The following is a 12,290-nucleotide window of genomic DNA, read 5'->3' as shown; positions in this document are numbered from 1 at the left end:
CTAAATAAATTAAAAATGCACAAAAAATAAGTATAATGTAGACATAGATGGACAGACAGATACAGATAGATAAACAAATGATAGACACATAAAAAATAGACAGATAGATACAGTTAAATAGACATATAGACAAGAAACAGATAGACAAATAAAGATAGATGTACAATGCTGATATAAACATGCTGAAATCTTGAAAATAATGTTATTTACTTTCAATGACAGTCTATATTTTTAGATATACGGCTGTTCCCCCTAAATTAAAAGACAACATACAATGTCTATATGTACTGCAATAATGACAACCTAAAAACCCGCTAGCACGGTTCACAGATCACCAAAACCTAAAATAGCTCAGGCACAGATTCATTTCTGGGTGTCCTATTTGTTCCTGCTAACCTAAATATGGGGCAGATGTTTAAAGAAAAGTGATCTGTATAATCTTCTCTTACCTGCTTTATAATAAAATTACATTTTAATTGATCCTCCTTTGCTGGAAAAATGACCCCAAGAAGTTTAGTTTTTCAGTCTTAAAATTAAGTTTTATTTTTTACATTTGGGTTTTACAACTATTAAGATCTGGGTTTGTTCATATACAGCAGGCCTGATTTCCATGTAAACGCACTCCATTATACAGAATCATTCTGCACCAATCAATCAACAGCTCAAGACAGTCACATGACTGCATTAATACACTGAATACTGTCAAGGACATGATTTCAATTTTCGAAAATTTATATAAAAATATCTAGAGCATTCTTTACCTCATAGGAACCATTCTGCATTAAAAAGCCGCAAATAAAACGACACATCATAAGATGCCGAAAATCATAAGACATTATAAAACATGCACATCTGCACAAACAATTAAGACTTAAAATATTTGTGTGTCCCTATTAAAAGAGATAAAAAGTCTCCCTTCCCACAAAGACTAATATATTGCATAAAATTAATGCCACAATTAGTTGTACCCATTAGGGACTTAATGTAGGGAATAATGTAGCTATTCGGGAACCCTGCAACTTCAAGTCAATTGCACTTGTGGATAAATGTCAGGCATTAGACTGAGCGTTAGGTGAAGGAAACGTCCTGTTGCACCAGGCCAGAAGGGAGCGGTCAGAGCATGAGGTTTTGTACAACTGAGTCAGTGTTAATCATGATTATGCAAACTTATTAAACAGGATTTTGTGGGCTGCTTGAGGGTCATTTTGGTTGCGTGTTCGAGACGTGGAAAAATAACCCAGCAGTGCATGGGGTTTCTGATTAAAGCTAAAACGGACAGATCAAAATGTGCAAAATAAAAAAAACCAAAACAAATACAGTAATACAACTAAAAATCCCTTCTCCGGCCTACAGTGTATCAATTAACGTAATAGAATAATCCAAAGGTTTTTCGTGTACTACAGTGGTTAATATTAAGACTATGAGTTTCAGGAGAGAGGTTGTGCATGGATACCAGATTAGCATGTATCCCGCCTTACTCCTGGAGCTAGGAATGGGGACGAAGCAGTTTGAAATTCCTAATTCAGTTTCTCCTGGAATATGTAAAGGTTATTGACTGTCGCCAATGCAACAATGTTATCCTGAGGATGCCAGGAGGTGTAGAGGATCTTTCTGCTGAAGTCCAGGCAGTCCACGCCGATCTCGTTCCTCTTGCGTCTGCTCCCCGCGCACACACGCCAGGTCTTGAGCGGGAGGCCGGGGGAGCCGCTCTCCCACGAGGCCTCGAGGGTCGCATCGCGCTGGGCGTCCCGATCGAACATCCGGAAGAAGTTGTTATAGGATCCAGTCATGACCTCACTGAAAATCAAGATGACAAATAAGAGTAATTAGGCAGATATCTTTTTTTTTTTTTTTTTTTTTTAAGAAAACAAAGTCTTCATGACAATGGCAAAAAAAATAAAAATAAAATGTTACTAGCAAAATGTATCTATTAAATGTAGGGCTGACCGAGATACAATGGATACAAGTATATATATATATCTCAGCCAAAAAGCCATTGCTGCAAAGTAAAGTACAGTGAAATTTGGTTAAAAAAATTCCAGCCATGTTTTTTGATAACTAAGCTAAGGTAAAAATAATTGTTTTCAAATGTGAATGGAATAAATGTGTAAAATAAAGGGTTTAATTTAATTCACTCCATTTCAGCAGTTATTACTGACATTGAATGTTTGGGTTGCAATAAGTCTCTTCAGCCCACCATTTATTTGATAAAGTTAGATTGTGAAATATTATTTACATTTTTAAATGTAATTTATTCCTGTGATCAAAGCTGAATTTTCAGCATCATTACTTCAGTCCTCAGTGTCACATGATCCTTCAGAAATCATTCTAATATGATGATTTGGTGCTCAAGAAACATTTTTATTTTTTAATTTTTTTTGGATTCTTTGATGAATAAAAAGTTCAAAAGTACCGGTACAACATTTACTTGAAATAAAAATCTTTTGTAACATTATAAATGTCTTTTTTGATCAATTTAATGCATCATTGCAGAAGTATAAATTTCTTTCAACCAAAAACAACAACCTCTTACTGACCCCAAACGTTTGAATGGTAGTAATAATGTTTATAAATATAAAAAATTGTTATCTTTAATATCTGCAAAAAAAAAAAAAAAATTCAATATAATGTAGTTTCATGAACTTAAGCTCAAAATCAGGAAGTTTCTGAAACAGTATTGTGTGTGTCTGTAGTCAAAGATAAAAGCTCGAGTCTGATAAACCCTCTGTTCACACCGCAGTGAGAACACACAGCTCATGCCTATTCAAGGTTTGTTTTGCATTTGCTTTTATCATAAACTGAAGATGCTTTAGTCATTAAAATAATGTGTGGGAGCATCATCATAATGATGCCGTACACGAGTCACGTCTCAGAATATCTCCTCACCTGTCGTCGCCTCCCCAGCAGCACTCAAACTTATCAAAGATGCAGTCGTTCTCGTACAGAGAGCACAGCTTACTCCTGAGATAACCATGAACCTGAGAGAGAGAGAGAGAGAGAGAGAGAGAGAGAGAGAGAGAGAGAGAGAGAGAGAGAGAGAGATCAGTCACACAACACGATGATAGTACTTCCGTGCTTCTGATGTAAGGACACGACAGCAAAGAAAGCTTGTTTATGACTCAGGCCCTGTTCACACCTGATATTAAGATGCGTTTTGGTCAATCGGGTCACAAGTGGACGATGCCCAATACAGGTGTAAATGGGGTGTAAAACTTTTTGAGCTTGTCCACTTTCAAACACTTCCAGGGGTAGTCGAAAACACAATGGCCGGATTGCTTTCGTAGTGTAAACGCTCATGTCAATTTAATTCAATTTAAAAATAAGCCAACGACACAAAATGACTTGACAGCAAAGTCGATCATGCATTCATTTTGGAATCATGGCTACTGACATGCAGACTAATTATTTATAAATCCAATGTGCAAAAGCTCAGAATTTATAATAACACTAATTGAAATATATCATTAATGTATCGCATCATAAGCCAACTTATCATAATCCAATTGAATCTCCTTTATTTACTGCTGAATATTCTGAGCCAGAAGACTTGCATTATGGAAAAATAATATTTTCAAGGAATGCAAAAATCACCACATTAAATTTGAACGAAGTAAATTCCTGATGCCACCTAGTGGTCAATGTTGCTAAACCAGTATTTTGTTTAGTAATTCTCAAAAAGAAAATGAGCTTTTACTAGTTAAGCCTCTTTCATGGAAAAGGTGAAACTTTAAAGAATGTCTTGGTTGTTTTCCCCATGTAATTACAAGGTTAAGGTTAAAAAGAAAACAAACATTAGAAAAGCAGATCATATGCGGATGCGGTATTCCAATTCTTCTGAATTCATAAAATATATTTTGATTTAAGTTGTTACTCGTTAATAATCCAGGAAGTCTTTAACCGCTGCAAGTGGATCATTGAGTCTGGATCGGCATGACACGACTAAAGTCTTGTGAACTGGATCAACCCATTTAAGCTTTTACAAAGATTCAATTTAACAGAACAATTGGTTCACAAACTGGGCATTGCTACATTTCATTAAGATGTCCATGATGAATTTAAAAATAATGAGGGAATATTTAAATACTCAAACAAAGGTATGACTTCTAAAAAACTGAAATTTAGCACACAAATCATTTTTACCATAAGCGACTTTAATGGTGCTTTTCTAAATTTAAAATCCCCAGTCCAAATCAATTGCATGAATAAAAGCAGGACATTCTTAATTTCTCATTTAGTGTTGCACAGAATATTTGGAACATGATAATATTTAGGTGAACTATTCCTATTATTTCTTCCAAGTGTTTTATGACTGCTATAGCGATGTGGATTATTACAACTTTTTTTAGCAAAAAAAAAAAAAAAGTCCCCCAGTGACAGAAACATCACCTGGTAATAGGCTTGTCGCGATTATTGATTAATCATTGGATTGTGGTTATTCAATATAATCCCAACTATTTGAGATAATTGTGCAATTTACATTTCAAATCACATTTTGCCAAAGAACATAATAAAAAAATTAAAAAAACTGTTGTTAAAAAAGTCTGCCTTCATACAAAATGAAGGTTTGTGGCTTTAATCAGACTGCATTATATTATATTCATTTTCAGAGAATTAAAATGAATCAGATGGGCCTATTTTATTATTTCCAAGTAAAAAAAAAAAAAAGTCATAATGTGTTAGGCTTACACTGTGACGTACACAAAACATATTTAAATCATTAATCACAATTTTTTGTATGGCAATTGATCGTCAGCACAAAATTCATGATCTCTCCAGGCCTACCTGGTATATTTCCACCGGCCGACTCTCCATGTGAAGGTCCCAGATCTTGAGGGTCAGATAGTCTCTGGTCATCATGTATCGGCCGCTGTGACTGAACTTGACGTCTGAGATGGATGAGATGATTTCAGAGAAGAAGGACCGTGTGCTGGGGTCCTCGGGTTCCTCAAACACTACACAGAAACACACCATAAATGAGTTCTGAAAGGTTTACTGCTCGATCAGAGAAAGGCAAGTGAAGCTTCAGAAACTAACATTTTGAGTGTTGGTCACACAGAGCGGACGCCCGCATGTCACACAGGCGCACTGAGCCCTTGCTGCTGCCGTACACAAACGTGTTGCACTGGAGCGGGTGAAACTCTGAAGCCGTGATCACCTCCGTCAGCTCCTCCATGTTGGCCGGCTTGATATCAACAATGTCTGAGGCGGTGGTTAAGGGCTAAACTTCAGTAAGAACATGAAAAACAATTCAAAGGAAGAGGTAAATCACTTTGCTAACTACTATGAAACATTCATCAAGATGCATTTACTGGAGATGCAAAATGACATGAAATATGAAGTCTTGTTTTCTGTGAAATTGATCAAAATGAAACGAGTATTGCTTAAAACAAGAACAAATATCTGCAGAGAAATCAAATTAATTCAAAGGGAAACTCATTGACATTTATTCTTGTTTAAAGCATAAACTCAATTTTGTTAAATTGTTCAAGACTTAATTTTACATGCTCAAGTAAATGTATCAAAGAGGTTAAGACATTTTTATATACACATATATATATATATATATAAAATAATATGTTTGCATTTCATGCAACATTTAATGTCATACCTTTATGAATTTAAGATTTTCAGCTCTGATTTAATAACTTTTTAAGACCCGCAAATGTTCACAGCAAAAGTAACTATAATTTATAGTTTTAGTTTTTTTATAGTTATATTTTTCATTCCTGTTCTTCTGAATATCGTTACATTTATAGTATTTGTTGTTGAGTGAGGGGAACTAAAATGTTTACAGTGTCTGTTTATATTATTGTTTTATAAACCAGTATTTTACATTATTTCTGTATGTAATAATAAAGTGTGCCTTACACACCGACGCAACTTATCTGCTTTTTTTCTCTCAAAGATGGTGCGACTCTTACGTATTTAATTTTTTTAATGATTTCAGAAGGATCATGTGACACTGAGGACAGATGTAATGATGCTGAAAATTCAGCTTTGATTACAAGGAATCAATTACATTTTAAAATATATTAAAATAGAATAAGTGCTATTTACTGTATTTTTGGTGAAGCAGAAGAGACTTCTTTCAAAAATATATAAAAAATTATTGTATGAATAAACAAAAATGTATAAACAGGATACTGAAGCTTCGGTCGGTGAAGTCCAGGTGCCATAGGTTGACCCTGAGGTCATCGGCGGACAGATACGTCTCGTTGTCGCTGTTGACTGAGATGGAGTTGATGTGGTAGGTGTGAGCGTTGGCGTACACCCGCCGGGGACTCGCCTCCACCATCAGATCCATCGGCTGGAACACGGGAACCTGTGCGGAGCAAAGCGTGTTACTCCACTGGGTTTGTTAATGCATTAACATAATCCTGAGAGTGTGTGAGCCTGAACACACCCGTAGTGTTGTGAGCGATGACGGATGCCTGTAGCGGCCGTCCTCTTCTTTGAGGTTATACCCCTCTGGTCTCTTGTCTCGTTCACTGATTTTCCAGAGCTTGATGGTTTTATCTGTATGCAATAAAATAATGAAGCATTGGCTACATGTATAAGTGAGTCTGTATCTGCACCAGTCTTAGCAAGTAGCCCAAGTAGCAGTGCTTCGCCTTCTGAGAATATAGTTCCCAGTGTGTATACGGTTAGAAGATATGATATATGCTAGCTGGAGCCGTTTATCTCCAGTCTTTGTGCTAAGCTAGGCTAGCGGTGGGTGCGTCAGATAGAGTTACGGCACGCACAGAGATGAAAAGGGTGTGTATGGACTTATCTAACTCTGGGGGATACGGTGAATAAGCTAAAGTCCCCAAAAGTCGGCGTGTTCCTTTAAACTAAAACTATTTTCAGTAATTAAAGTAAAGCTCAAATAAAATATAAATATTGGATGAAAAACCTAAAAGAAAATGAGAAATGTTATCTTGGGAAATTAACTTTAAGTTCAAGATGAAGTACTAAAATGACTAAAACTGAAATAATTTAAAACTAAATAGAATTATAAAAACGGATTAAAAATGACAAATGCATGTAACAAAATTATTAAAACTTTTGAAATTAAAATAAAGTTTATTCAAGAAATAGTATCCAAGTAATACCAAAATAACAGTTAATTTCATCGGTTAGCTCACCGTTTGTCGACAAGAGGAAGTGTGCAGCATTTTTCTGAGGAAGCCAGCGGATCTTGTTGATCTTTTCCTCGATTTCCAGACTCTTCAGATAGTCGAACTCCGGCTCGTGACTCTGGAACGTGCTGTAGACGTTATACTCCGCATGGCACTGTGGCAGGTTCTTACTCTGACAGGACACAGAAAAAACACATGTAAGGGATAAAACACAGCTAGGTGTGCATTACATGATTTTAATGCACAGCCGGGGATTTTCCTGCTTATACCAAGGTTAAGGGCCGGGTCCACTTCATTTTCTGCGTCGCAAACATGTTTGAGCTTCAGCAAGAACCAATGAGGTTCATTCTCGTGTTACGCATCACGTTTGAGCTTCTGCAAGAACCAATGAGGTTCATTCTCGTGTTACGCATCACGTTTGAGCTTCAGCAAGAACCAATGAGGTTCATTCTCGTGTTACGCATCACGTTTGAGCTTAAGCAAGAACCAATGAGGTTCATTCTCGTGTTACGCATCACGTTTGAGCTTCAGCAAGAACCAATGAGGTTAATTCTCATGTTACGCATCACGTTTGAGCTTCAGCAAGAACCAATGAGGTTCATTCTCGTGTTACGCAGCACGTTTGAGCTTCAGCAAGAACCAATGAGGTTCATTCTCGTGATACGCAGCACATTTAAATGAATAAAAAATATCTTAATTTGTGTTTCGAAGATGAACGGAAATTTTACGGGTTTGGAACGACATGAGGGTGAGTTATTAATGACATAATTTTCATTTTTAGGTGAACTATGCCTTTAGGGTTAATACTAGACAGAAATTCAGGTGATACTTTTTAAAAAGAAAATCAGTTAAACAGCCTCTGAATAAAACCATTGCCTATGAGTAAGAAATATTGATCTGAGTTGAAATATAGGCTATTATTAGCTCTTTAAACACAGCTTCCATGTAGAAAGCAGTTGCTAGCAAGCGACAAGTTCAAACTAGACAGACGTTTAAGGGATATGGTACATTCATACAACTTATTACATGGTATTTCGCCACATACCTAATTATTAGGGTAAGAGATATTGATTTGAAATTAAACTGTTTTAAAATCAGACTTGTTTGTTATATTATGATCCATTAAAGTGTACAAAACAATCGTCGCAAAATGGCAGCAGCTGCTTTTTATGACAAGAAAGAGTGAGTCCGCAATACCAGATGACAATTAAATAACTGCACAAAATATTGATTTGAATTTTAATATTTTAGTAGCTCACCAAACGCAAAACTTCCACGAGGAACAACCGTTCCTAGCAAATGTAAAGCCCCAACTTCAGTTACCCAGATGAGCCTGTGTTATTAGTGTTTACCGGTTATTATCGGGGGATAAAATATTGCTGGATGGTGCGATTAGCCAATCAGAATCAAGTATTCCACAGAGCCGTGTAATAATAATGGTACACAAGTAACGCTAAAATACCACTGCGTTGCATATTATTAAAGGAATAATCCATCCATAAATTAAGCTTTTAATATTGCATTTTCAAACCCGGCGTGTCGGCACGTGAGAACCAATAACATTCTGTATGTTGCCAGGGTTGAATATGGCCTCCTTTTACATTTTGAATAACAATTTCAAGCCCATTAATGCTCCACCCTTTAATTGTTCTGCGTAATAACCAGTAATACATCTCACCTCTTGTTCTTGCTGGAAGATCACTATTCTTCCGCCCCGGTCTCCAGTGGCCAAAAGCTCCCCAGAATGATTGAACTCCACCGCAGAAATGATGTCAGCTGCAACACACACACACACATACACACAATAATGAATAATTGAAGAGATCAACTATGAGACCATATTGTTTGGCTGAATGTTTCTGAGAATATAAGTGACTCTTGTATTTGTGCGTGTGTGTGGGCGGGCACATGCGGAGCCTGGCATTAAAAGCATCTCAGGCATCTGCACACGCAGTGCCATCCAGCAACCCCCCATCCCAGCATTCCCCAAGAATAACAATCTCTCTCTCTCTCGGTCTGTCTGTCGTATTATTGTGACGGGCAACAGTGTGGTGCTGGGCTGTGCCATGTTCTGACTCAACCCAGAGAACAAATCCTTTATGTTTACAACAATTTAACCTCATATATAAATATATATAAACATAAATCATATTTTGACACCAACAGTCCGAATTCACAACTGAAACGCCACCAAATCATTTCCAAAACTTTTACAGAACATCAATCTCAGAGCTCTTGAAGTTTTATTCAGAATTACTTTCTAAATTATTTGATTTAATATAGCACTCAAAAGGGCACTTTGTAGCTGATAGAATATGTTATAGTAAATTAAAAATTATATACAAATCTCTCTCTCAGCATTTATAATATTATTTCCACTTGTCATGTTACATTTAATTGGAAAGTTCAAGTTTATACAGATTTCCATAAACATTCCATGGATATAAATCACAATTTTACAATTTGCTCATGTTTCCATGGGCATAAGATTGTTTGTATAATGCAAAATTAATAAATTCTAGTGCTGTCAAATCAATTAATTGAGATTAATCGCATCTAACATAAACGTTTTTGTTTACATAATAATTGCGTGTGTATATTATATGTGTGTGTGTGTGCACGTGTCTGTGTATACACACACACACACATATATACTTATATGTATATGTATAGTGTATAAACACACACACACACAAATACATATACATATATATATATATATATATAGGCAGTGGCGTAGGTTTGATTTTGAAATTGGTGGGGACATCAATATATAAATATATTTTAAGTTTTGATTGAAAATATTGCTGGGATATCAGTGTCACTGGATATTGGACACGTCCCTAGCGTCCCTACTAAATTCTACGCCCCTGTATAGGTATACATATCATATCATAAACTTCAGGAACAAAGACGTTAAAAGATAAAGAATAATAATAACTTCATGACAATACTACAGATTTGTTAACTGGGATAATATCCAGCACAGTCACAGAAAATGATACTGAGAAGAAGCTTTGAAGATCCTTTGTTAATTTATTATGGTTTTCCAGCAGTAACTGTGGTGTTTTGGGGCTGTGGATGTCTTGTGGTGTCAGGGATGTGTCTTACCTTCAGCTACATCATCATCTACGGCTCCTTTGACCTGGGACAGACACCAGCGGCTCTGGCCGTCTCCATCTCCTGGAACCGAAGACAAATTCACACTGTATGTCCAACACGAGGACCACATTAAACCCCCCCAATCAAGTGTCCACTTCAACAAATAGTTCTGATCGAGAAATCTTCATGAAACACAGACATATCCAGTGAGTTCACATGGATTTGAGAACGAGCTGTTGATCAGGACTGTGTCCAGCAGTGTGTGCCAAACATCTGAGCACAGCAGCATCAAACATCTGACGATCTACACATGCATCAGACACAGAGGTGGGACCTTATTTCTGCTTCACCATGACTCGCAATTTAAATCACAATCAACGTACACACATTTCACAATCTCCAAACACCGCAGACCACAAAATGAGTCGGAATATCAGCTTTACTTCCTAAGCGACGCAATACACCGCGTAACATTACGTGACTGCATGAATCATATTTAATATAGCGAAATTAAAGTTGCTTATATATACCGTCCATGCTGGGCTGGATCTGAATCAGTCCTGGGCCTGTTTATTTTTCGATGTTGATTTCAAGCGTCTTTTCCCTCTGACTCGGTTACTTCATAAAGATATTTTAACACGAGAATGTTTGTTTTCTTAACACGGTGCTGGAATACAGTTTGATTTCATAATTCCCTCCGTACAGAAGCGTGTTTAGCTCTTCTATCATTCCGCACACACGCGCTGGTTGTGCGTGATCCGGTGACGTCACGACTCACGCAAGAAGGCGAAGCCCGACAGCGACCACGCGCGGCCACCATCCAAAAACACATTGTTTTTTTTTAGATAAATACTTAAAGGGATAGTTCACCCTAAATTAAAGGTCTGTCATCATAAATATAATATTTAGTTGTTCAAAACCTGTATGAATTTCTTTCTTCTGCTGAACACAGAAGAAGATATTTGGAAGAATATGGGTAATCAAACAGTTGTGTTGAACAATGAAGCTGTTTGGATGAACTGGACCTTCAAGTCGTGATGACAATTTGTTGGCCAAAACAGAAGGTTTTACGATAGCCTATACTAATAGTTGAGTTAAAAATAAAATAATAATAATAATTATGTGAGAATCTTTTGGTATCACGATCTGATTCTTGAGGTCATTAATATAGCTCTATCTCTAAAAATATATATATTAAAAATATATAATTTGTGTTCCGAAGATGAACGAAGGTTTTACGGGGTTGGAACTAAATGAGGGTGAGTAATAATGACAGAATTTTTATTTTGGGTGAACTATCCTTAACCCTTTCGCACGTACGATCACACCCGTGTGATCAGTCTTGGCTGGTCCCTGGAGCGTACGATCACACCGGTGTGATTAGAACGGTCAGTGCATCACGTGATCAACTGCTAAATTCAAATGTGCTTTCGCGCGTTGGCTGGCGCTGAGCCAGAGATGGACGTGCTCGCGCTTTTCATATATCACAACTATTCAGTGTTTTCAACCACATAATGTTTATTTTAGGTTTCAGGCATTTAAAATCACATAAGTACTAGCAAACCAATGAATTTGAGTTTGTAAAATACACACAGATGTCCATGGAAGTGCCAATAATAATCCTTTCCATCATAATAAGACGACATGTTTTATTCATATCAGGTACACAATGTGTAAGTAGCTTTACATTTTACCCTATTCTTCTCCCAGTTAACCTGCCACTTACTTTCATGTATTTCGTGAGAAGTGGAGGAATTGACGTGTTGTAAATCCAGCACAAACTAACATGGCGCCGCCCATCGCGCATACAGCTCAACTAACGCGATCGTTATAAAAGTGTTTAAACAACCAAACACATCCACATGCACATATTTGACAATCGGAATATATGTGTTTCATGCTATATCTAACATATTTTTGAATATTTTGAATCAAAAAGAGAAAATTGCATAAAAGCAGATCATCATTCATTCAGCGCTGTGTTGTGTTTGCGCTGTGTCACGTGACAAGCAATGACGCGTCACTATGGAAACGATAAAGTGACAGGTTCTAAATAACGGTCGCCTT

At 36.8% G+C, this 12,290-nt stretch overlaps 1 protein-coding gene across 2 annotated transcripts; it reads right to left on the bottom strand.

Moving 5' to 3' along the window:
- Positions 1-10: 10 nt before the first annotated feature.
- ppp2r2aa (protein phosphatase 2, regulatory subunit B, alpha a) lies at positions 11-11,044 on the bottom strand. 2 transcript variants are annotated; one of them, XM_079636796.1, is made up of 10 exons: positions 10,754-11,044; positions 10,233-10,304; positions 8,800-8,897; positions 7,128-7,293; positions 6,404-6,516; positions 6,145-6,322; positions 5,035-5,199; positions 4,783-4,952; positions 2,887-2,978; positions 11-1,797 (listed from the first exon to the last, which is right to left on the bottom strand). In XM_079636796.1, exons 1-10 carry the CDS (start codon positions 10,758-10,760, stop codon positions 1,518-1,520), a joined length of 1,341 nt encoding a protein of 446 aa, XP_079492922.1. In that variant the 5' UTR covers positions 10,761-11,044; the 3' UTR covers positions 11-1,517. The 2 variants fall into 2 exon arrangements, with proteins under 2 accessions (XP_079492922.1, XP_079492921.1); XM_079636795.1 differs by lacking the exon at positions 10,754-11,044 and having other exon boundaries at positions 523-1,797; positions 10,233-10,482.
- Between the last annotated feature and the right edge of the window lie 1,246 nt (positions 11,045-12,290).

Source organism: Phoxinus phoxinus (genome assembly GCF_949152265.1).
Source record: "Phoxinus phoxinus genome assembly, chromosome: 15".
NCBI lineage: Eukaryota > Metazoa > Chordata > Actinopteri > Cypriniformes > Leuciscidae > Phoxinus > Phoxinus phoxinus.
Note: the sequence above shows the minus strand (reverse complement) of the source record. Positions and strands in the feature narration are given on the sequence as shown.